The following is a 27,241-nucleotide window of genomic DNA, read 5'->3' as shown; positions in this document are numbered from 1 at the left end:
TTTGACTGGGCCAAGAGAAAAAATATTCTTAAAATACCAGTATAAATGGTTCCCCTGGGAAAGGTCCCAGTCATTGTCAGCAATCCCCACCTTGCACACTGATCAACTTTTTAATGTCTCGTTCTTTTTTTCTTTTTAAATATTCATTTAATTTATTTGGCTGAGTCAGGTCTTAGTTGCAGCACATGGGATCTTTGTTGCAGCACGTGGGATCTTTTGTTGCGGTGCACGGGCTTCTCTAGTTGCGGCATGCAGGCTCTCTAGTTGTGGCGTGCAGGCTTAGTAGTTGCACACAGGCTCTCTACTTGTGGTGCGTGGTCTCAGTAGTTGTGGCTTGCGGGCTCAGTTGCGGCTTGTGGGCTCAGTAGTTGTGGCGCACAGGCTCTCTAGTTGTGGTGCACAGGCTCAGCAGTTGTGGTGCATGGGCTCAGTAGTTGCGGCACTTGGGCTGTCTAGTATGGTGCGCAGACTCAGTAGTTGCAGCACATGGGCTCTCTAGTTGTGGTGCGTGGGCTCAGTAGTTGTGGTGTGCGGACTTAGTTGCCCTGTAGTATGTGGGATCTTAGTTCCCCAACTGGGGATCGAACCCGTATCGCCTGCATTGGAAGGCAGATTCTTAACCACTGGACCATCAGGGAAGTCTCTAATGTCTCATTCTTAACTATGAACAAATAGCTTAGTTAGGAAAAGTCACTGATATGAAAGATGGAGATCAAAACCAAAAAAGAATAAAAGCAATTTGGAAGAGACAGACAATGCAAAAACAAACAAAACAATTCAATATTTGTGGAACGTATGAGTAGTTAGTACATTCATAAATGGGAACAAGATATATTAAAAGAATGTCCATAGAGCTCTTGGAAATTAAAAACGCAGTATAAGGGAGATAAAGTTGATGTTGATTAGAAAGGAAAGCAACCATAACAACAACAAACCCTAAATGATGGAAAATAGGAAAGAAAAGATAAAACTAGAGGAACAGTCTGCATAATAGATGTTTCAGAAGGAGAGAACAGAGAAACTGGAGGGGAAGAAATCACCAATGAAGTAGTTCAAGAAAAGTCTCAGAATTATAGAACATGTATTTCCAAGTTAAAAAGGCCCATTGAACATCCATCGCAATGAATGAATTAAAATAGGCCCATGCTGAGGTAGATTATTGCAAAATTTCGGAACATCTGGGATAGAGAAAAGATTCTGTAAGCCTCTACAGGGTGCGAGAGGGAATTTATACAAAGGATCAAGAATCATAATGATTAGATTTCTCAAAAGCAGCACTGCACTGAACACTAGAAGTGGAACAATGCCTTTAAGATACTGGGAGAAAATGATTTCCAATATAATTCTATGCCCAAATTATGAATGAAGTATGAGAGTAACAGAAGGAAATTTCTACACGGTTAATTTTTTTTTAATTTTTTTTTTTTTTTTTTTTTTTTTTTACCTTTCATGCATCATTTTTCAGGAAGCTAACAGAATTTATGCTCTACTAAAATAAGGAAGTAAATCAGGAAAGAATGATACCAGATCAGGAAACTAAGGAGAGAAATATCCCCACATCACAGCTATTTGATAGTTCTGAGGCTGCTCTGTCCAGATTGGCAGCCACTAGCTTTATGTGACTATTTAAATGAAAATTAATTAAAATGAAATAAAATTTAAAATTCAGTTTCACAGTCATACTAGCCACTGTGTAAGTGTTCAGTAGCCTCATGTGGCTAGTGGCTACCACATTGAACAGAGAGATATAGAACATTTCCATCATTGCAGAAAGTTCTTTTGGACAGCACTTTTCTAGAGATTGACTAATCTAGATTGTGGTAAGTCAGAAAGCTCTGGGTCATTGATCCAAGAATATGGAGGGCTTCCCTGGTGGCACAGTGGTTGGGAGTCCGCCTGCCGATGCAGGGGACACGGGTTCGTGCCCTGGTCCAGGAAGATCCTACATACCACGGAGTGGCTAGGCCCGTGAGCCATGGCTGCTGAGCCTGCGTGTCCGGAGCCTGTGCTCCGCAACGGGAGAGGCCACAACAGTGAGAGGCCCACGTACCGCAAAAAAAAAAAAAAGAATATGGAATACCTGATGTGTTTGCACTTATCAAGATAAGTGTTACAGTTGTGGGAGACTTTGGGGGGTAAGTTAGAGGTAAATACTAAATAATGAGTGATCAACCGTTATTAAGGCAAATCAAAAAGCAGTGCAGGAAAAAAAAAAGCAGTGCAGGAAAAGGAAAACAATCATGATATACTACATGGCTCAGTTATCAAAAGTGTGTGTGTGTGTGTGTGTGTGTGTGTGTGTGTGTGTGTGTGTGTGTAATGTAAATGCTGAAAATTGACCTAGCCAAAATTATAAATTACTGTATTGGGGTAATAGGGCAGGGCATGTATAGGCAGTATGGTGATGGTGTATTGGGAGTAGGGTATGTGCATGTATATAAAAGCTAAATTCTCATCTTCCATACTGGGAAGCCAGTTGATTATGCCTAAAATGGAAAAAGCAAGTAGTACGTTACTTAGAGATAATGGGGGTAAATACCGAAAAAGACCCAAGTGTGTGTTTCTGGGGGATGGAAAGTGTGTTTGTATGTGTGGATCAGGGAAGCAGTCACAGGACGGTTTTTTTCCCAACAAATCTTAGAGGACTGTTGTACGCGAACAATGTACATGTAAAACTTTGATTTAAAAGTAAGAAGTGAACATGATCAGAGAAGGAACTATTCCCAGAGTCTAATCAGTGTCTACCACAAAACTAGATGAAGCTTATAAATCCTCACAGGGCCTATGATGATCAGGACCCCCTGGTAAAAGGGCTGTGCTAACCAGAAAACTGCTAAGGAAAAAAATCTCATACAGGTATGAAAAATAAGACAAAACCACTTGTTAAATCAGTGGAGGTTCTGTTAACTGTTTGTCCTATGTCAAGAAATACAAAAGATATAAATGTGTATAAATCAGATATCACATTTTAGTGTAGACAAGCTGAGAAAAAAAACAAAATGGAGGACACCATCATTAGGTGCTATTTTGGAAATACTATTTGGCCTCAACTGTGAATCACCTTGATCCAGTTTGAAGACTCATGTTTTGGAAAAGCACAAGAACCATATGGGAGAAGCAGAATCTAATCAACAACTACTTTAAAATCAGTTTGTTGATTCACTTCTAAAGGGAATTATGATCAATACCAGGAGACATAGTTTTGGTTTTTGTAATTTCCACTTGAAATAATTTATAGTGGAAGCATTCTTTCCTCTCTTCATTTGCTAGTTAGCTTTCCTTATGACTTTCCAACCTTTTTACTGAGAGCTATAGCTGTGATCTTACCTCCTCTTTTGGGCAGATCACTCTCTTTCTGTTGACTGAAATTCAGATATCTGGCCCTTCTGTTTTAAGATTATTTAAGGAATAACAAAACTGTGATATAAAATGATAAGTATTGATAATACATATAGCTAAAGGCAAAACATAGTGGAAGTTTGTGTTTGAGAAGGGTTGAGGTTATATTTTAGGGCCTTGAGACTGTCTAGGCTTAATCCTTTTCTTAAGGTGGTGAGCAGAGGCATGGGGGAGTCCCACTGTACTCTGTGGCTGCCTGAAATGTATCATTGGGAAATGAGGTGGGTACTTTGTTTTCAGGTCAAGTTTTAGCCATCTTAAAAAGTATATACTTCCCAATAGGGTTTCTGTTTATTGGGGAGGTAGGGCTGATTCCATTCTCAGTAGAGACACAAAGATGTTTGGTCATGGGGTGAGCCTTCAAAGCACCAAAAAATCTAGTGGATGAGACAGAAAACTAGTTACCTAATCAAAATTCAGTTTGGTAAGTACTGTATCTGAGGTATCAACAGTAGTAGTCATGGAAGAATGGAGCAGTTAATTTTGCCTGAAGGAAGGTGTCACTGAGAAAGAGATATTTAAAAGTGGCTTTGAAGGATAAGTAGGATGTCAGTAGGCATAGAAGGGGAAAGAAAAGGAAAATTCTTAGTAAACAGATGAATGGAATATAAATGTGAAAGAAGGAACAGAATCATGAAAGTTCAAAGTGTATTTATAATACCACCTTGAGCAAGCTGGTGGGACTAAAAGGATTGTAGGGTGGGGAGAGGTGAAGATGGAGGTCCCCTTGTGAAGGTTCTTAAATGCCATACTAAACATTGGAACTTCATTTTATTGGCACGAAGTGATCAAAGAATTTTATTTAGGGGCATCATGGTTAAATATTTTAGGGAGATAATTTTTGTAGCACTTGGTGATGGATAAAGAAATTGTGTTCTGAAGTCAGGGACTTCGATTAAAAGAGCTATTTCAGTCATCCAGGTGAAGGAAGGACCAATGCTAGGAAAGAGGCAATAGGGATAAAGAAGGAAACAGATGTGAGGGAGGTTTCTGGATGGACAGAGTGAGGCGAGTGCAGTGCGTGTGTGGGAAGGGGAGGGGAGGAACCAGTGATGGAGCTGGAGGGTTGTGACTCGGGTGCCTAGGTGGGAAGCTGTTAACTAAAGTTGGGAATACACGAGGAGTGGATTTGGTAATACTTGAGTTCAGTTTTGATATGTAAAGTTCAGTGTTCCTATGGGACATATAAGTAGAGATACATAGTTAGAAATGTAAGGTGGGCCACATGGGGGAGATGTGGATATTTGTGTGGGCCACAGAAGCTAGTGTCATCTTAAAATGTGAACGAGATCAGTCAAAACTATTGTATACCGTGAACATGTGTATTTGTGAATATAGGTGTTAGGCTATAAGGTACTGAAAATAGCCTGAGATAAGCAAACATAACTGTGAAAGGAGTCTGCCAGCAAAAGGTACTATCTGCTGAGATGCAAAGTTGATTTCCTGAAAGTGGAAAAGGAAATGTTAATCTACTGGGAGATAAGAGAAAGCAGAAAGTTAGCTGAGGCTGCTAGCTGTCTACCAAATATTTGTGCTTCCTCTTCTGTATTCTTGTCATTAGCCAGCAACTGTCCATTCAGGGATTATGTTTTTCAGTTGCTGTCACACGTAGGTGGGGCTGTGTGACTAATTCTCCCCATGGTAATGAGAGAAATGATATGTATGACATCAGAGCAGAGTGGTTAAGATGCATTCCTTTTCCTCATCTGTCTGCTAAATGCAAAAGATTCTGAAGAGCTAGGGGATGGAGAAGCCACAAGATAGAAGGAACGTGAGTTCCTGTGTTACTGTGAGGGCCCCAGTGAACCGTGCTTCCAGTATCTATGTCCTTGTGTAGCCTGCTTGAATCTGTTGGCCCTGTGACTTGCTTTAACCAGTAGACTGCAGCACAAGTGACACTTTCCTAAACCTTAAGAAGCTTGGTAGTTTCCACTTTGGTACTCTTAGAGACTAGTCACCATGTAAGAAACACACCTACCTCAAGACTGCCATGTGGTGAGGAAGCTCAAGCAACTACATTGAACTGAGGTGCCCAGCTGGCAAGGCCAGCTGCAATTCCAGTCAGCAGCCGGCTAGCTACTGCTGTGGGAGTGAAGCCATTTGGACCTTTAGCTGTGCCAGTGGCCCATCTGATACCATATGAGAGTTGTGATAAATAATGAAATAATAAATTTTGTTTTAAGCCAGTACATTTTGGGCTGGTTTGTTAGGCAACAATCAGAAACTGAAAAAGTTCTTGGATGATTAGCCGTCCACTACCCAGCAACAACTATGTGGGACTGTTACTTAAACAAAAATGAAACTTTTTAATGTTAAGCTTTCCAGATTTGGTTTGTTATAACAGCTAACGTTACGTTAACCAATTTATAAAGCATGAAGACTGTAATGAGAGTACTTGCCTAGTGGTGTATGACAAGATCTCTCCTATAAAGGTAATCACATTATTTGTTTAGAATTCACTTTATGTTGTGTTCTGTGGAGACAGTCACACATTGATGGCTTTATGAAGGTTTTATGAAGGTCAGGAAAGACACATTCCTGGTTGGACAAAGAAGAAATGGTAATTCCATGAAAAGAGAGAGTCATTCAGTTGCGGCAGAATAGCTGTTCTTGAATGTGATGCATAGATCCTGAATGGTACTGTTGAAATTTATTCATTTATTCAAAAGTTATTTTTTGTGCCATATTGATAGGGAAGGAGAGGGAAAGGGGAGGAGGGTGAATAGGAAAAAGAGCAAGAGGGAGAAATTGAGAGATAGTAATACAATTTTTGTAAGTAAACTGTCATCACAGAACCTACATTTGAGAGGAGGAGATAGCAATGAATAGACAAATAGGCGATATGCTCTCAGGTCTGTGAAGAAAAAGTAGATTAAAAGAATAGAGAGTGTGTGTTGGGGCGTACTATCTTAAATAGAGCGGTCGGGGAAGCACCTCTGAAGGAAGTGAGGGAATGATGAGATATGTGAAGTTTCAAGAGAAGAGGTATTCAGGCAAAGAACTGAAAGGCAAAGGCCATGAGGCAGAAGAAAGTTCAGAGTGTTTCAGAAAGAACAAGAAGGCCAGTGTGGCCAGAGTAGAGGGAGTGAGTGATATGGGGATGGAGAGAGACCAGCACATATCCTGACACGTCCAGTAAGCCAAGGAAAGAGTCTAAATTTCACTCTGTGGGTGATAGGAATCCGGTGGAGGATTTTAAGCATGGGTGTGACACAGTCTGATTGGCCTTTTAAAAAAGGTAGCTAGCTCTGTTGTGTAGAAAACCAGAAAGAGAGGTGGCAGGGTTAGGAGCTATGCTTGTTAAGAGGCTATTATTGCAGAAAACCCTGGTGAGAGGTGATGGTGGCTCAGGCAAGGAAGAAGGGGGTAGAAGTCATCATAATTGAGATAAATTATGAAGTTATTGCTGCAGTGTTTTTGATGGATTGTACATGGCCTATGAAGGAAGAGTCAAGGATGAGATCTCATGGTTTGCTCTGAGCCACTGGTAGAATGATGATGAGATTTACTGAAAAATTAGTAAACAGGAGGAGAAGCAGGTTTGGGGAGTATATGAAAAATCTAATTATAAATGGTTTATTGGAGTCACATGTATAAATTATGTTGTTTATTTACATTTTTACAGCTTTATTAAGGTTTATTTATATAGCATACAGTTCACAGATGTAAAGTGTACAATTCAATTTTTTTTAGTATATTCACAGAATTGTACAACTTTCACCATAACCAATTTTCGATCACTTTCATCACCACAAAAAAAACCCTGCCCTGTACTCGTTAACAGTCACTCTCCATTCCCTCCCCACCCTTGGTACCTGGCCCTAGGTGACCACTAATCTGCTTATAGATTTCTGTCCCTGTAGATTTCCCTGTTCTGGACATTTCATGTAAATGAAATCATACAATCAGAATAGTTTTTTGCATCTGACTTCTTTAGCATACTGTTTTCAGGTTTCATCCATTCTTGAATCAGCACTTCATTCCTTTTTATGGCCAAATAATATTCCCTTGTATGGATATTCTAATATTGTCTTTTATCATTTGATGGACTTTTGAGTTGTTTTTATGACTTTGCCATTATGAATAATGCTGCTATGAAGATTTGTGTACAGGTTTTTATTTCTCGTGGTTATATACCTAAGAGTGGAATTCCAGGTTCATATGGTAACTCTAAATTTAGCCTTTTGAGGAACTGTCAGACTGTTTTCTAAAGCAACCGCATCGTTTTACATTCCCACCAGCGATGTACCAGGACTGCAGTTTCTCCACATCCTTGCCGATACTTTTTTAAAATGCTTTCAGAGAATATTTAATGACATGGGAAAATAGACTATTTAAGAAAAAGTAAACATGATATAAAGCAATGATTCTTTTTGTTCAGCAAAAATATATAGATGCACAGAAAATAGTGAAAAAATAAACATTTCATTTAAGCGTTGCATTGTGAGCCAACACTTATTTTTATCTATGTTTTTGACTATAGCCAACCTGGTAGGTGTGAAGTGGCATAGCATTGTCATTTTGATTTGCATTTCCTAAATGGCTAAGGATGTTGAGCATCTTTTCATGTGCATATTTGCTGTTTATATGTCTTCTTTGGGATGTCTATTCAAATCCTTTGCCCATTTTTAAATCGAGTTGGCCAGTTTTAAAAAAATCTTCCCCCCCCCAGCTTTATTGTGGTATATGTGACATACAAAAACTTGACCATATTTAAAGTTTCCAATTTGTTGTATTTTTACTTATTTATACAGCTGTGATACTATCACCACAATCAAGATAATGAACATATCTGTTACCCCCAGAAGTTTCTTTGTGCCTATTTGTAACCATCCTTCCTTCCCCCGTTTGACCCCAAGCAAACAGTTATCTGCTGTCTATTATTATATATTAGCCTGCTTTTTCTGGAATTTTATAAAATGGAATCATACAGTATATACAGTTTTTTTTAGTCTGGGTTCTTTCAGAATAGTTATTTTGAGATCCATCCTACTATAATTCATATATCATCAAATTCACCCTGAAGTGATTCTTAGTATACTCACAGAGTTGTACAACCATCACTACTGTCTAATTTGAGAACATTTTCATCACCTCAGGAATTTCTGTACCCATTAGCTATCACTCCTCATTTCCTTTACCCTGAAATTCCTGGAAACCACTAATCTCCTTTCTGTCTAGATTATTTATCTTAAAAAATATTTTGTAATCTTTATTGTGGTAAGAACACAACGTAAGATCTACTCTCAACAGATTTTTTTTTTTTTCTGAGTATGCGGGCCTCTCACTGTTGTGGCCTCTCCCATTGCGGAGCACAGGCTCCGTGGCCATGGCTCACGGGCCCAGCCACTCCACGGCATGTGGGATCTTCCTGAACCGGGGCATGAACCCGTGTCCCCTGCATCGGCAGGCGGACTCTCAACCACTGCGCTACCAGGGAAGCCCTCAACAGATTTTTAACTGTAGATTACAACACTGTTGACTATAGGTGTAATGTTATACAGCAGGTCTCTAGAACTTGCCTTACTGAAGCTTTAAACCCATTGATTAACAGCTCCCCAATTCCCCCTCACCCTGCCCTTGGCAACCGTTGTTCTGCTCTCTGCTTCTGTGAGTTTGACTATTTTAAATGTCTCATATAATTGGAATCATGCAGTATTTGTCCTGTGACTGACTTATTTCACTTAGCATAATGTCTTGAAGGTTGATCCATGTTGTATATTGCAGGATTTACTTTTTTTTTTGAGGCTGAATATTATTCTGTTGTACATATATATATATATATATATATATATATATATACACCATATTTTTTTTAATCCATCATCCATCAGTGGACATTTAGGTTGTTACCACATCTTGGCTATTGTGAATAGTTCTGCAATGAACACTGGATTGTTAATATCTCTTTGAGATCCTGATTTCAATTATTTTGGATATATACCCAGAAGTGGGCTGGATCATGTGGTAGTTCTATTTTTAATATTTTGAGGAACCTCTATACTGTTTTTCATAGTGGCTGCACCATTTTGCATTCCCATTAACAGTATACAAGGGTTCCAGTTTTCCATATCTTTGCCAGCATTTGTTGTCTTTGTTGTTTTTGTTTTTTTGATAATAGCAATCCTGACAGGTATGAGGTGATACCTCATTTGATTTGCCATTTCCCTGATGATTAGTGACACTGATTTTTTTTTTTTTTTTGCGGTACGCGGGCCTTTCACTCTTGTGGTCTCTCCCGTTGCGGAGCACAGGTTCCGGGTGCGCAGGCTCAGCGGCCATGGCTCATGGGCCTAGCCGCTCCGTGGCATGTGGGATCTTCCCGGACCGGGGCACGAACCCGTGTCCCTAGCGTTGGCAGGCGGACTCTCAACCACTGTGCCACCAGGGAAACCCAACCCATTTTTAAATTGGGTTTTATTTGTGTCTTTGTTATTGAGTTGTAAGCATTTTTCATACATTCTAGATACAAGTCCCTTATCAGATATATAATTTGAAAGTATTTTCTCTCATTTTTTGGGTTGTCTTTTTACTTTCTTGATGGTATCCTTTGAAACACTAGTTTTGATAAAAGCCAATTATCTTCTTTTTATGTGTCACTTTTGCTTTTGGTGGTGTAGCGCTTTTGGTGTTGTAGCTAAGAAGGCTTTTCCTACCCCAAGGTGGTGAAGATTTACTTCTGTGTTTTCTTCTAAGATTTTATAGTTTTAGCACTTAAAGTTATGTTTATGATCCATTTGCAGTTAATTTCTATATATGGTCTGAGGAAAGGGGGAGGGGTCCAACATCATTTTTTTGCATATAGGGATATCCAGTTGTCCCAGCACCATTCATTTAAAAAGACTATTCTGTTCCCATAGAAATGCCTTGGGACTCCTGTTGAAAATCAGTTGACCATAAATAAGAGGTTTTGTTTCTGGAACTTCTATTCTGTTTGTCTCTGTTTATTCTTGTGCCAGTATCACACTGGCTTGATTCCTGTATGTAGCTTTGTAAGTTTTAAAATGGGAAGTGTGAGTCTTCCAACTTTGTTCTTCTTTGTTAAGATTGTTTTGGCTGTTTGTGGTTCTTTTGCGTTTCCATGTGATTTTTAGGATTACTTTGTCAATTTCTGCAAAAAATCCAGCTGGGATTTTGAACCTGTAGGTCCGTTTGGGGAGTATTGACATCTTAACAATGTTGTCTTCTGAACCATGAACATGGGATGTCTTTCCATTTATTTAAGTGTTCTTTTTTTTTTTTTTTAATTTTATTTGTTTTTGGCTGCGTTGGGTCTTTGTTGCTGTGCCTGAGGTTTCTCTAGTTGGCGGCGAGTGGGGTGCACGGGCTTCTCGTTGTCGGAGCACGGGCTCTAGGCGCATGGGCTTCAGTAGTTGTGGCACACAGGCTCTAGAGCGCAGGCTTCAGTAGTTGTGGCACACAGGCTTAGTTGCTCTGCGGCATGTGGGATCTTCCCGGACCAGGGCTCGAACCCGTGTCCCTTGAATTGGCAGGTGGATTCTTAACCACTGCGCCACCAGGGAAGCCCTATTTAAGTGTTCTTTAATTTCTTTTAAATGTTTGTAGTTTTCAGTATACAAGTTTTGTACTTTTGTTAAATTTATTCCTAAGAATTTTATTATTTGTTGATGCTATTGTAAGTGGAATTGTTTTCTTAATTTCATTTTCAGATTGTTCATTGCTGGTGTATATAAATACAATTGATTTTTCTTTTTTGGCTGTCCTGCGTGGCATGTGGGTTCCTAGTTCCCTGACAAGGGTTCGAACCTGTGCCCCCTGCAGTGGAAGTCTTAACCACTGGACTGCCAGGGAGGTCCCCAACTGATTTTTGTATATTGATCTTATATCCTGTGACCTTGCCGAACTTTAAAAAAAATCAGTTTTGATAATTTTTTACTGGATTTCTGGGACTTCGCTGGTGATCCAGTGGTTAAGACTTCGTGCTCCCAATGCAGTGGGCCTAGGTTTGATCCCTGGTCAGGGAACTAGATCCTGTATGCCTCAACTAAAAGATCCTGCACTTGGCAACAAAGATCCCATGTGCCAACTAAGACCCAGTGCAGCCAAATAAATAAATAAATATTTTTAAAAAAAATAATAATTTTTTAGTGGTTTTCTTAAGATGAAAATCTTAAGGTCTGTATACAAGATCATGTCATCTGTGAATGTGGTTTTACTTCTTTCTTTCCAATCTGGGTGCCTTTAATTTCCCTTTCTTGCCTGATTGCCCTGGCTAGAACCTCCTTACCATGTTGAGTAGAAGTGGTGAGGATAAACATTTTTATCTTTTTCCTGATCTTAGGGAGAAACATCCAGTCTTTCACCATTAAGTGTGATGTTTGTTAGCCATAGATCCCTTATCAGGTTGAGGATGTTGAGTATTTTTATCATGAATGTACTGAATTTTGCTTTGTCTTTGGAGATGATCATGTGTTTTTTGTTGTATTTACATTTATATGAGCTCTTCCATTCATCTTGTAGTAAGTCTCATGTATTACAGAAATAAAAGTTTAGTGGTGGGCTTCCCTGGTGGCGCAGTGGTTGAGAGTCCGCCTGCCAATGCAGGGGACACGGGTTCGTGCCCCGGTCTGGGAAGATCCCACATACCATGGAGCGGCTGGGCCCGTGAGCCATGGCCGTTGAGCCTGCGCGTCCGGAGCCTGTGCTCCGCAACGGGAGAGGCCACAACAGTGAGAGGCCCACGTACAGCAAAAAAAAAAAAAAAAGTTTAGTGGTCATGAGCATTTGGATAAATGGTAGAAGGCTTTAGAGTAGGTGAGATTACCCAGAGAGAGCATGTAGAAAAAGAAGGTGGCCAAAGATGGTATTCTGAGGAACATAAATATTCAAGCTGCCATATGCAATGCTAAATTTAATTTCATTTCAATTAGTAGATTTATTTTAATGAAAACTTCATCTAAGGAGGTTGTGGTTTTTACTAAGTAATTGTGCTATTATCTGCAGCTGTTGATGTGTCTGAAGAAACTCTGGTAACAGGGCAGAGGTTTTCTGCCCTTTATTTGATTGCTTTTGTATCAGGGTAGAACCTGATACAAATACAAAAATAAGTATTGAGGTGTAGGCAAAAGAGAATTAGCATGATTTTTTGAAATGAATATGTACATGGTGAGTAAATGGTAGAACTTTAAACTTTGTGAACATTATTAGTTCCATAAATTGACCATTTGAACACTATTAGATGCTGGACTTTACCTTTTCTCTGCTTAAAGGAATGTTTGTGTGAAAACAAAAAAAAAGTTAATTTGTGGGAAATTTACTTCATATAATTGGTATTCTGAGGCACGCACAATAGTAAGTAGCAACAGATCCTCAGATGGTATTGAGAACTAGATAGTGCTTTCTCTTCTCATTTTTGCTTTGTCCTTTGAATTACTGCTACTTATAAAGTAATGTCTCCTTTGATTTCATTATCACTTCTAGCAGTTACTATGAGAAAACCCTGATTTTAAGGCATTAAAAACTGATAATGGTCACAGTAGCTTGTTGGTGAGACTACCTGTTAGATTCTTTAAAAATTTATTTAGGCTTTATTGAATATAATTGATAATTTGAAGTTGTATATGTTTAATGTGTGCAACTTGATGATCTGATGTACGTTGTGAAATATTCACCAAAATCAAGATAATTAATATATTTATGGTTACCATTTTCTTTCTTTTTTTTTCTTGAGGTGCTAACGCTTAAGATCTACCTTTTTAGTAAATTTAAAGTATATAATACAATATTGTTAACTAAATCACTATATAAGACATTTTGACCCTTAGCAGTATCCAAACTGAATGTCAGCCGTGAAGATCTAAGTACGTAGCAATGTGCGTTAACTATTCTGAATTTAAATTAGTTGATAGTCTTAGAGTCTATTGCAAAAAGTTATTGGAGTTCTCCAATTTAATCATATGTAATTCATTATTTGGTTGAACTAAAAAAAGCCTTGTTACACTGACCAACTCATCAAATGATATGATTGGTAAAAGTTAATTTGTGAGGTGCTTGTTACCTGAAATTTTGTTTCTTTCTTGAACTACGTTATTATAATTATCCAAAATCATGTGAATAATGTAACTGAGAATAATAGATTGTTTTACTTGAGGCACAAAAAAGTAGAATGTTGACTGATAGCTAACTATGAATTAATATTAAAATTAATAGAAAGTGGGCCGCCCCACCATGATGCCCTCAACTTATAAACTATCTTAAGATACATTACAGGAGCTTACACATCTATTTGGAGGGTCAAAACCCAAATCAGAGTTCTTAAAAGACAAATCAGAATAGCTCTGTAATGTAACAAGGAGAGACATTTAATTACTACTACAAACATTTCTCCTGTTAAACCTTAAACGTACAAGATATTTTAAAATGTATATTCACAGCAGAAAGATTGCTGACTTAGCCATTTCTAAAACAGATGTTTCCATTTAGTCCTAATCCACAGTCCTTAAAAATTTGGAGAACTAATTCACTTCTTTGCCATCATTAAATAGATACAAATGAGACTGTAATCACTAGGCAAAAAGTAAAGGGAAAAGATGAATATTCACATAATAAGGTTGGAATTAGATACTTCATGTATTATAATATAAACTATATACAATCACCAAATACTCTTTAAATTTGAAAATTTAATAGTTGATGAGTTTTAAAGCTGTGCAAGTCTATGGACAGTAATATATATTCTAGTATATAGTTCATCAAATGGTAATAGTTGTTTATCTTGTATGAGATACTGTTGGCAAACGTAAAATAAATAGCTCTTCTCATCATCTTGTATACATTATGATATGTAATAGCTGGAAAGCATTTTATATTATAAAACTTATGTGTGTCTTTAACATTTTTCTTCATGTAAGAAAAACTAAACAATTTTAGATTTAACTCATATTCTCTAAATGTATATACATATATGGCCTTTTAAATGTGAAAAATTGTTGGATTTCTGTTTTATGACTGCAGGAAGCATATGTGCCTCGTTTCTTACCCAAAGCTACCAACTGCCAGTTCTTGATACAATGTTCGTAAGAAAGAAATATAGAGGCAAAGACTTTGGGCTTCATATGCTGGAGGACTTTGTTGATTCCTTTACAGAAGATGCACTTGGCTTGCGGTATCCACTGACCTCTCTCATGTACACAGGTAATTGGATTAAATTTTTAGGAAGTTAAACTTGTCTCAGTGTCACTTCTGACTTGTTTCTGCAGGATATTTTAAATGTGCATATATCAATATTAAGTAAATTATATTCCTTGGCTCTCTAGGGCTTAATTTTGCAAATGTGCCCTTACCTCCACATAAATGGCATTTTGGGGGTGTGGTAACTTTTTTAAAAAGTTGAAATATAATTCACATACCATAAAATTTACCCTCTTAAAGTGTACAATTCAGTGGTTTTTTATTATATTCACAGCTATGCAACCATAACTACTGTCTAATTCCAGGACATTCTCATCACGCCAAAAAGAAAACCTGTACCAATTAGCAGTCACTCTTCTATTCCCCCATTCCTTTATCCCCTAGCAATCAACCACTAATCTATTTTCTGTGTTTATGGATTTACCTGTTCTGGACATTTCATATGAATGGAATTGTATGATATAATTCTATTGTAAGCCCTTTGTGTCTAGCTTCTTTCATTTTGCATAAATGTTTTCAAGGTTCATCCATGTTGTAGCATGAATCAGTGCTTCATTTTTTTCTTTTAATGGCTGAAGAATATTCCTTTGTGTGGATATGCCACATTTTGTTTATCCACCATCAGTTGATGGACTTGAGGATTGTTTCCACTTTTTAGATATTACGAATAGTGTTACTTTGAACATTTGTGTAGTTTTTGTGTGGACATTACTCTGGTGTATATACCTAGGTGTGGATGAAATTGGTCATAACCATTTGAGGAACTGCCAAACTGTTTCCCAAAGCAACTGCACCATTTTACGTTCTCATAAACATTGTATGAGAGTTGCAGTTTCTCCATATCCTCGCCAACACTCATTATTATTTGTCTTTTTTATTAGAGCCATCTCAGTGGATGTGGAGTGGCATCTCATTGTAGTTTTGATTTGCATTTGATGTTGAGCATCTTTTCATGTGCTTATTGGTCATTTATGTCTCTCCTTTGGAAAAATGTCTATTTAGATCCTTTAACCATTCTTTCTTTGGGTTATTTGTCTGTGGTGGCTTTTTAAATTAAAAAAAAGAAATTTCAGATATACAAAAAAATATAAAGAATAAGGTAACAAATACTCATGTATCATCCAGCATGTACCATCCATGAGAAGTGGATCATTGCCAATATAAGTTGAACTTCTGTCCTATCCAATTAGCTTACTCCCTTCCCTGAAATAAGCACTATCCTCAATTTGGCATTTATTTTCCCCATGCATTTCTTAGACTTTTAATACATATGTATACATCCTCTAACAATGTCATGTTGTTTTACATATTTAAAAAGTTTAGGGGATTCCCTGGCAGTCCAGTAGTTAGGACTTTGTGCTTTCACTGCCGAGGGCCCGGGGTTCAATCCCTGGTTGGGGAACTAAGATCACACAAGCTGTGCAGTGCAGCAAAAAAAAATAAAAAACTTTATATAAATAATATGTACTGTATGAATTCTTCTGTAGTTTGCTTTTTCTATTCATCTTTATCATGAGATTCATTCCTGTGGATTTATGTAGCTCTATTCTTTTTGAATGCTGTTTAGTATTTCATTGTGTGGATATATTGTGTTGTGGTGTTTTAAAAGCAATTAGTGGATTTATATTTGCATTTGTGTAAAGTCCTTAGCACTATTCTTTTCTTAATGAAGTAATATTTAACCTGGAAAGTAATTTATTAGAAAACTTTTATAAAATATAATTTACCATTGATTTTAACCTAACATCAGATATTTATTTCCACTGAAAAAATATTTTTGTTCTAAGTTTCTTTCCCCCATTTTAATACCAAAAATCCATAAAACAAGAGCCAAGTGTTGCATGTCCATCTTGAATCACAATTTCTCTCTAGACCCATACATGAGAATGGAATGAACCCTGTATACCCTTGGATAATATGAAAATGGATTTTCCTCTTGAAGTCTAATTATTGGTTTATTAAATTTGGGGAGGAATGCAAACACATCTACTGCAGGCAGACTCTCTTATTACCCTTTTTTAGGATTCTCATGATAAATAAATTGAATACCAAATGAATTATAGGTGCTTATGTATTATGTAAGGCATCCTCTGCTATTTTAGTTATTTTAATTCAGGCAAAGGACTAGATGTGGCTTGTTGGTTTTCTCCAGCTTTTCCCTTCCTAATAAGTATAGGAACTACAACCAGAAAACATGAGAAATATTGTCAAATATGTGGGGGAAAAGTGAGCAAATGGTATCCTTGTGTCTACATATCCAGTGTCCAGATTAACAAATGTTAAGATTTTGCCATATTTGTTTTCATTTATTTTTTGGGAGACCTGAACAAAACGTAGGTACAGTTGATGTTCTCTTTGGACCCCTCCCTAATCCCATTCCCCTTTCTTCTTTCCTCCCCAGAGATAATTGTGTTCCTCAAGTTGGTGTATATCCTTCCTGCCCATGTTTTCACACATAAGTCTATGTCTATAAACACTATAAAGCATTATTTCTTGTGCTTTTTTATTTTAAGAAATTTAAAGTTTTTAAAAATAATAATTTTAGATTTATTTTGTATATATTCTTATTTAAACAGTTACTTTAGACTTTCACACTTCCCAAAATATAATTTAAATAGCATTGAAGTTCCCCTCATTTGCCCTATTAGAGGTGTTGCCTGGAAACTGGGTTCGCCTCTTGGTGGTTGTTGAGCCAGAAGACATACCAAGCCAAAGAGTGGGAGAACTTACCACTTGCAGTAAGTAAGGAGAATACCGGGGATCTTTCCCAGAGCAGTGTCTCCTCAACAGTTTTTGGTCATAAAATATACATAACATAATATTTATCACTTTAACCATTTGTAGGGGTACAATTCAGTGGCATTAACCACATTCCCAATACTGTGTCCCCATCATCACTGTCTATACCCAAAACTTTTTCATCATCCCCAGTCTAAACTCTGTCCCCTTCAAACAATAATCCCCCTTCTCCTCTCCCCTCATTCTCTAACTTCTTTTCTGCTGTCTGTCATGAATTTGCTTATTCTAGGTACCTCACATAAGTGGATTCATACAATATTTGCCCTTCTGTGCCTTATTTCACATAGCATAATGTTTAAGTTCCATCCTTTTTGTAGCATATATCAAAATTTCATTCCTTCTTATGGCTGAGTAGATTTTTATTGTGTGAATATGTGACATTTCGTTTATCCATTTATCTATTGATGGATGCTTGGGTTGTTTCTACTTTTCCATGTTTCTATGAATAATGGTGCTGTGGACATGGGTGTGCAGATATCTGAGTCCCTGCTTCCAGTTCTTTTGGATATAAACCTAAGAGTGGAATTGCTGGGTTATAATTCTATGTTTAACTTTTTGAAGAATTGTCAAACCATTTTCCACAGAGGCTGTATCATTTTTAAAATTATTTTATTATTTTTTAAATTAATTTTTATTGGAGTATAGTTGATTTACAATGTTGTGTTCATTTCTGCTGTACAGCAAAGTGAGTCAGTTATACATATACCCACTCTTTTTTAGATTGTTTTCCCCATTTAGGTCATTACAGAGTACTGAGTAGAGTTCCCTGTGCTATATAGTATGTTCTTATTATCTATTTTATATATAGTAGTGTACACTACCCAGTCTCCCAGTTTATCTGACCCCCACCCCTTTCCCCCTTGGTAACCATAAGTTTGTTATCTACATCTGAGACTCTATTTCTGTTCTGTAAATAAGTTCATTTGTACCCTTTTTTAGATTCCACATATAAGCGGTATTATATGATGTCTTTCTCTGTCTTACTTCACTCAGTATAACAATCTCTAGGTCACCATGTCACTGCAAATGGCATTATTTTGTTTTTTTTAGATGCTGCATCATTTTGTTTAATGTGTTTTTAAACTTATAAAATGGCATCCTTTTGTAGGTAATATTGACTTGTTTTTTTACTGGCTGTTTTTTTAGATTTATCAACGTTGATTATATGTAGCTGTAGTTTATTGGTTGTAGTTGCTGTATAGTATTTTATTGTATACATAATTTATTCATATATCCCCTAATGATGGGCACCGAGGTTGTACCCCCAAAACAGTCCTGTAATGATCATTATAGATGCCGTCTTCTGCATGTGTATAAGTCATTACAGTATATACCTAGAAGTAGAATTGGATCATAAAATATTTTTCTTCAACTTGCCTAAGCACTTTAAAATTGTTTTCACACCAGCAGTGTGGGAGTTTCCATTTCCCTTATTTTTCTGATGCTTGTTATTATCTGATGGGTGTGAAAATGGAATCTTGCTGTTTCATCTTATATTTCCTTCACAACTGGTGAGGTTTATCGTCTTTATCTTTGTTTATTCATAAATGAGACTGCTGTATAATTTTCTTGAGTTTCCTTGGTGTTTTTGGTATCAAAGTTATGCTAGCCCCATTAAGTGACTTGGGCAGCTTACTTTCCATCTTCTGTTTGCCCAAACACTTGATTTTGGGGATTTCTAGAAAACTTTCAATGTGTTTTTCAGCTTGCAACCAGTACTTTGAAAAATATCCAGGAGACCATGAACTGCTTTGGGAAGTTGAAGGTGTTGGACACTGGTACCAGAGAATACCAATCACCAGAGCATTACAAAGAGAAGCATTTAAAATTACGGGTAAGAATGTTTTCAATTTGAACACAAGTCCAGCTTAAAAAAGCAGTGCCTAATGATGGTTGTGTCTTATAGTCCAGAGTAGTGGTGTATTGTAATGTGATCTCTCTAGTAGCAGACCTCCTTGTCTAAACTTTGAATTTTTGTTATATGTAAACATTTGAGTCACTAATAGTCAGAGGACCTAGAGTAGTCCAGTAGAATGTAGCCCAGTAGTCCAGTAGGAATTGGTGGGTAAGAAATAAACACAGTTTACTCAAACAGCATAGAATAGGCATCAGTGGATCAAAGGTGTAGTACCCAGTTTCATGCATCTCCCCTTGAAGTCACTAAATACAGATAACTGTTTAAGACTCTTTACAATTGCAAGGCTTCATCATAAGATATTGGTGAAGGGGATATCCCACACTTGGATTTTCAACACCCTTCTTTAGGGCTTTGTAAAAATCAGTACAAAGAGTGTCACAATTAAAAGCAGACACTAACTGGTTTACAATTTAAAAAATTCTTTTACACACAGCAGTTTCTCAAAATGAAGCTAAAAGACCTGTGTCTGGAGAATACGGTCTTGCATCTGTTCCAGACTGTGAAGCAGGAGCTGAAGACAGTCTGTCTAGTGAGATGCAGCTAACTGTAGGTACACTGTTGTTTGCTATAGGAAATAATAATTTTGCTGTTTTTTAAAAAGAGGTTCAGCTAATACTAATATTTAACTTTTTTAATGTTATTGTTCATTCAACAGACTTACGTAACTTCTGTTGTGTTAGTTACATGGCATTTTCTGTTAGTTGGTTTCTAAGATTTAATTTTCTTTGAAAAATAATTGGGAATACACAAAATAATATAGAAGAAAATAAAAATCTACAATTCCATTACCTAGATGTAGCAACTAACATTTTTGTATATGTACTTAATATATATTATGAAACATGTATCTGCATATGTTTCATTTTTGTTTTTATTCTTTTATGCTGCTTCTAACTGCTTTTCTCCATTAACATAATATTGTAAGCATTTTCTATGTCATTACTGTTTTAAATCGTTGTTAAATAGTACACTATTCTATTATATATAAATATCAGCATTTGTTTCCTTAACATTTATACTTAAGTTTTTTATATTTATAAGTGACCCAACCATGAATGCATTTATACATGAATCTTTGTGCAAATGTAATTATTTCCTTGCACAGATAAATTTCTAGAAGTGGAATTAGTAGTAGGTCAAAGGTTATGAAGTTATTTTGGGAAGTCTTGAGGCTATATGTGTTAGGTCTTTGTAGAATGTAATATACTTTGCAAATACTAGGTAACCTGAAAGTAGAAGGGCAGGTCCCATTACTGAATTCCAGAGGACTTACCAGGTACTTTTCTAGAAACTACTTGATATTATTTAAAATACAGGTTCATTGATGGGATCCTAGAGGTCTATTTTTATGCAGTGTTTTGTTGTGGTGGCATTTAATACAGTCATATTTGTTTTGTACACGGGTATCTAAATGTATTTTTAGTGAGTGTTGAATATGTCTATGTAAATGCATGTACATTTCAGAGACACAGTGCTTTGGGGAATTATTTGTGCCCTTTTTTTTTTTGCGGTATGCGGGCCTCTCACTGTTGTGGCCTCTCCCGTTGCGGAGCACAGGCTCCGGATGCGCAGGCTCAGCAGCCATGGCTCACGGGCCTAGCCGCTCCGTGGCATGTGGGGTCCTCCCGGACCGGGGTACGAACCCGTGTCCCCTGCATCGGCAGGCGGACTCTCAACGACTGCGCCACCAGGGAAGCCGTATTTGTGCCTCTTTTCTCCTGTCTTAGTTAGCATGAGCGTTGACTATTTGAGTAAAAGTTTTTTAAAACATTTTTAAGGATAATATAAATAATATTGATACAGTAACTATATATAAGGAGTTCAGTTTTTTTGGGTTTTTTTCTACTTTGGAATTTCAGACTTCAGAATAAGCCCCAGTTCTATTATACTGCATTCCAAATTCCTCAGATATATTCAAATTCATTTTAGTCCTGGTCAGATATCATAAGACTAGGGAAAGTAGAAAAATCTACTCTTCTCATACATGTGGTGAGAGCAATGATCTACTTTTATATTAAGCCATATCATTTAAAATGTGTTATTTTAATGAGAACATATTAAAATTTCACCATAAGGTTGGCAATATAAATTAGACTTTTTTCATTTTAGAAATTCATATTCCTTATATTACTTTAATATTTTAATTCAAGGAAAATATTTCTCATATTAAACTATTTTATCTTTTTTTAATCAATAACCACATGGGGAAGTGGTTTTGTTTGTTTATTTTAACTACATTTTTTTTAGCTTTATTGAGGTATAATTGACAAAAATTGTACATATATAAGGTGTACACCTTCATGATAAAGATGATAAATGCTTGAATTAAAGCATTGGTAGTACAAAAGAGGGGGCAGTTTTGAGAGATTCTTCAGTCAGAATTGACAGGCTTTGTGGTTGATTGAATGAGGGACAAGAAGAAGGCATTACTGCCTCACGGGATTTTGGTTGGAATGGCATACTGAATTGTTATTGCCATTAACCAAGATAGAGGATAATACTGGGAAAATATAAGATTTCAGTTTGGGACAGGTTGGTTGTGAAATTGGTGGAGTATCCGCTGCAGAGAGATTTCACTGGAAATAGAGCTTTGAAAATCGGGAAGAAATTTGGGGAGATTAAATTGTATATCTGGATTCATCATTTGGAAATCAGGGGAAAAGTTGGGGAGATTAAATTGTATATTTGGATTCATCAGCAAATAGCTCTTGAAGTAAAGGTGGTAGATACAGTTACATAGAAGGAGGATGTGGACTGAGAAGAGAAGGGAGCCAAGAACAGAACATTCAGAAACCCCGTGTACATCACTATAGCATATTAGATGGCTTCCGAAGTTCTTAAGCTCTTAATAAACTGAAGCTGTAATATAGCTTTTTTACTTCCTAAGTGAGTTTCTTAGTTGATGAATAGTGAGTACAAAAGGTGCTCTTTGAAAAACTTTTTAAAAGATTTTCTTTGTAACTGTATGAAGTAGATCCATAGGGAGAAGAAAGGATCTAAAACTTGTGGTTTTAATCTGTATCTCTGTTTTAGATTGATTCTCTAAAAGATGCCTTTGCAAGTACTTCTGAAGGTAAGAAATTCAGCTGGTCTATTAGTAAGTGTTTGAGACAGTTAGAATTAAGTGTGTGTGTCTGTGTCTGTGTGTGTGTGTCCCTTAGAGCAAAGTGAAGACTTCTCCAGCCCTAAAATCTAGATCTGGGTTCTTTTACCACTGATTTTGCTGTGTGAACAGTTAGGTACGCTATTTTGCCCTTTTTGTTTTCATTTCCTTACCTGTAAAATAGGGACAGTAATGTCTACCTTGTTTATTTCCCAAGATTATTGGAAGAGGGTCTAAGTGAAAATGCAGAAACACTTTGCAAAAAGCTCAGGGTAACACAGAAATGTGAGGAATGAATACTGACAAGGTTATTTCGTAATTTAGAAAAAGACACTGACATGGTTTCTTAACCTGAAGTGACGGAGAGGAAGTGTGTAATGTTGGGGATTTAGGTAAACTAGCATAGTTCTTGCATTTCTGTGTTTTTTTTCATTTCTGTGTATTTTAATAGGTAATCCTTTGAATACATAATCAATCAATTATAGTTTTGCCGTTTTTTCCTCAGGTCACGGTAAAACACCTGTTTCCACTCGTACTCGAAGTAGTCATCTAAAGCGGCCAAAGATTGGAAAACGGTTTCAGGATTCTGAATTTAGTAGTTCTCAAGGGGAAGAAGAAAAGACTCCCCAGACTTCACCTACAGCTTCAGTGAACAAGTGAAGTATTGTTTATTTTACTCTCATTATTTTGTTTATTCTTATTTTCATATTTTTAGTATTTAGTTTTTAAGGTGAAGTTTATTATGTTGTTTGTGTAGTAAATGACCTTGGTGTAGAACTTTGTATTTGAGTTCTTCCACAAAATTATTGATTACACTTGGTAAGTGTCCCTTTGACAGTGTTATAGGGAGAAGTTGCTAGTAAGAGAGTGGAATAAACTCATGATTTAGTCTCTTGTGTGAAAATCCAGGAGAATATTCTAGTGATTATATTATCCCAAATGAGTCATTATTGTCAACTTTGCATTTGACAGTAGCTATGGTTTTTAGACATGCTGAGGTTTAGTCAATTTTAAAAACCCTCAATTTTACTTTATAACTAATTCATTTTACTGGGTTATAGAATATAACCAATTAGTGATAGCCATAAATGGTATTGTCAACTCCTCCAGAAACTTAATAGCCAGCTGAATCAACAGAACACTTGGATCAAAACCTTATTCTCTATCTTCCTTTGAATCTTAAAGAAAGCAAGATTTTCAGTGTTATAGTTAAATTAGGCTTTTGCTCTGGTGGTCCTGCTAACTGTTCCTGAGTCAACCATTCATAGTGTTGCCATTTTAGTTGTGAAATTATTCTACTCAGGTAGAGAATTCTGTAGCTCTGCTAATTTCATTATGTATGTAACTTTCCATTTGGATAATTATGTAAATGTTATATTTTAATGAAAAATTCATCACTTTAAAGTCAAATTTAAGTAAATATTTAATTTGTGAAAAGAGTAATGAGTTTAGATAATTATAGTTTTTTTCACAGCAACATTTTGTTGTAATACCCTTTTTAGAAGGGAATGTAACAGTAAATTTTAAATTGAACACCTGAGGATTATTGTGGACTTTTTTTTGCTTTTTATAAAATAGTAACAGTGAGACTAACTGCTTAAGTGCTCAGACGCTATGAAGAACAAAACTTCATCTTTGCCCTTGAAGAATCTATTAGTTTCTAATGCACATATCTGTACCTGTGACACAGGTTAAGAGCACTACAAGGTGGATCGTGATATAATAATAGAAGTGCAAAGTGCTGTGGATGCAAAGGAGGGTGTGATTGATTCTAATTGAGGGGATAGAGAAATTTGACATTTGTGCTAGGGCTTCAAAGATAAGTAGAAAGTCAACAAGCAGAGTTGGGAAAGAAGACTTTCTTTTCTAGTTCGAGGGTCTACAAACCATGGTCTATAGGCCAAATCTGGCCCACCACCTATTGTTGGAAATAAAATTTTATTGTAACATATCTGTGCTTATTAGTTCACATTTTTATTATGGTTACTTTTGCTTTACCCTGGTGGAGTTCAGTAGTTGTTCAGAGACCATATGGCTCACAAAACCTAAAGGAAAAGTTTGCTGACCCCTGGTATACACCAGGGCTGTTCAAAGAACCTGTCATGGTGGACACGTTCTTTGTCTGCCCTTCCCTGTCCAGCATGGCAGCCACTACTCAGTTTGCTCATCACCGAGCACTTGAAGTATGGCTGGTGCAACTGAGGAGCTGAGTTTTTAATTTCACTCAGTTTTAATTACTGTAAATAATGACAAGTGTCTCGTGGCTACTGTATTGCATTGTGCAGTTCTAGACTGCAGGAGTAACATGAGCAAAGGCACAAAGCTGGGAGGAGTGTTCAGCAGTTCAGTCACATCTTCAGGCTCCACTTCTCATTCTGATTCTCTTGCTATTTCTACCACATCTTCAGTGACCTCCTCCACTGAAGTCTTGAACCCCTCAAAGTCATCTATGAGGGTATGAATCAGCTTCTTCCAAACTCCTGGTAATGTTGATATTTGACCTCTTCCCATGAATCATGAATGTTCATAGTGGCATCTAGAATGGTTAATCTTTTTCAGAAGGTTTTCAATTGACTTCGCCCAGATCCATCAGAGGAATCTCTGTCTGTGGCAACTATTGCCTTATGAACTGTAATTCTTTTTTTTTTTTTTTGCGGTACGCGGGCCTCTCACTGTTGTGGCCTCTCCCGTTGCAGAGCACAGGCTCCGGACACGCAGGCTCAGCAGCCATGGCTCACGGGCCCAGCCGCTCCGCAGCATATGGGATCTTCCTGGACCGGGGCACGAACCCGTGTCCCCTGCATCGGCAGGTGGACTCTCAACCACTGCACCACCAAGGAAGCCCCATTCTGCCCATTTTTTGATTGGGTTGTTTGTTTTTTTTAATATTGAGCTTCATGAGCTGTTTATATATTTTGGATGTCCTTTGAAAGTTTAAGCAAGGAATTGGCTTCTCTTCTCTAGCTCTGAAAGTCCTAGATGACATCTTGTTCCAGTAGGGTTTTTTGTCTGCATTGAAAATCTGTTGTTTAGTGTAGCTACCTTCATTCATTATCTTAGCTATATCTTCTGGATAAGTTGATACAGCTTCTACATCAGCACTAGCTACTTCACCTGGCACTGTTACGGAGAGAGCTTCGTTCCTTAAACCTCATGAACCAACCTCTGCTAGTTTCAGACTCTTTTTCTGTAGTATCCTTACCTCTTTCAGCCTTCAAAAAATTGAAGAGAGTTAGGGCCTTGTTCAAGATTAGGCTTTGGCTTAAGGGAATGTTGTGGCTGGTTTGATCTTCTAGCCAGACCACTAAAACTTTTTCTCCATATCGACAATAAGGCTGTTTTGCTTTCTTATCACTGGTGTGTTCACTTAGAGTAGCTCCGTTAATTTTTTTCAAGAACTTTTGCTTTGTATTCACAGCTTGGCTAACTATTTGGCACAAGAGACATAGCTTTCTACCTATCTCAGCTTTCAACGTGCCTTTCTCACTAAGTTTAATCGTCTCTAGCTTTTGATTTAAAGTGAGAGATGTGTGGCTCTTCCTTTCATTTGAACACTTAGAGCCATTGCAGGGTTATTAATTGGCCTAATTTCAATATTGTTGTGTCTCAGGGAATAGGGAGGCCCAAAGAGAGGGAGAGAGATGGGGAATGGCCAATCAGTTGCAATAGTCAGAACACACACAACATTTATCAGTTAAGTTTGCTATCTTAAGAGTGGACATAGGTATATGTATAACCAAGTCACTTTTCTGTACAGCAGAAACTAACGCTACATTGTAAGTAAACTATACTCCAATAAAAAAATTCATTACAAAAAAAGTTTGTCATCTTATATGAGTGTGTCACCTGGAAACAATTAAAATTGTAACATCAACCATCACTAATCACAGGTCACTGTAACAAATATAATAATAACAAAAAAAGTTCAGAGTATTGTGGGAGTTACCAAAACATGACACAGACATGAAGTGAGCAAATACTGTTGGAAAAATGGCTTCAATCCACTTGCTTAGCACAGGATTGCCACAAACCTTCAATTAGCAAAAACATAGTATCTTCAAAATGCAGTAAAACAAAGTGCAGTAAAATGAGGGATGCCCCTAATTATGCCAGTGCTGGGACAAAAGTTGTAAACTGGACTGTCCCAGGTAAGCTGAGATGTATGCTCATTCTAGGAGAATAAGATCCAATCAATATAGATAGAGTAAAAGAAAGGTCTAGTTTACATAATTGAAAAGGTGGTGATAGAACTGGAGAACAAGGTAGGAAAGAGAACAAACCTGTAAGAAGATGAAGAGGTTGGTTTGGGATCTGTAAAATTTGAAGTTGTTGTCTGAACAACACTTAGTTGATTCTCTAAAGTGTTACTTTATTAACGGATTTCTGAAATTTTATATTCATCTTTAATAAAACATGTAAGAATATTTTTCTTTGGTTTTGTAGATTGGAGTCTACTGCACGAACATCAGAGAGCTCAGAAGAATTCTTGGAAGAAGAACCTGAACAGAGTGTGATTGAATTTGAGGATGAAAGTAGTGATAAAAATGTTCGACCAGCACCAGAAACCCAGCCAGGCCTGGAAAAGCAAGAAGGTGAAAAGGTAGGAGATTCACTTATTAAATAAAATGAATGGAAGTAAAATTTAACTTTCTTAGTCATATATTGTTAGAAAAGCATAACGTGTATTTTAGACTCTTAGTAGAAATTGTATTTAATGTTAAAAAGCATATATGTCGGGACTTCCCCGGTGGCGCAGTGGTTAAGAATCCGCCTGCCAATGCAGGGAACACGGGTTCGAGCCCTGGTCCAGGAATATCCCACATGCCGCGGAGCAGCTAAGCCCGTGCACCACACTACTGAGCCTGTGCTCT

General features: G+C 37.1%; 1 protein-coding gene across 6 annotated transcripts in view; it reads left to right on the top strand.

Annotated features, from left to right (window-relative positions):
* The window catches only part of FAM169A (family with sequence similarity 169 member A), a 63,360-nt gene that overhangs the window by 28,314 nt on the left and 7,805 nt on the right, over positions 1-27,241 (top strand). For 5 of the 6 annotated variants that reach the window (XM_081230820.1, XM_081230822.1, XM_081230818.1 and 2 more), the window contains exons 6-11: positions 14,374-14,553; positions 19,055-19,183; positions 19,701-19,813; positions 22,301-22,340; positions 22,876-23,026; positions 26,814-26,970. In XM_081230820.1, coding sequence (XP_081086946.1) covers positions 14,374-14,553; positions 19,055-19,183; positions 19,701-19,813; positions 22,301-22,340; positions 22,876-23,026; positions 26,814-26,970 — 770 coding nt within the window. The remainder of the gene's footprint in view (positions 1-14,373; positions 14,554-19,054; positions 19,184-19,700; positions 19,814-22,300; positions 22,341-22,875; positions 23,027-26,813; positions 26,971-27,241) is intronic. The other variant, XM_081230821.1, reaches the window with a different exon arrangement.

Source organism: Mesoplodon bidens (assembly GCF_964165515.1).
Source record: "Mesoplodon bidens genome assembly, chromosome: 4".
Lineage (NCBI taxonomy): Eukaryota > Metazoa > Chordata > Mammalia > Artiodactyla > Ziphiidae > Mesoplodon > Mesoplodon bidens.
This window is presented reverse-complemented; position numbering and strand designations above follow the sequence as displayed.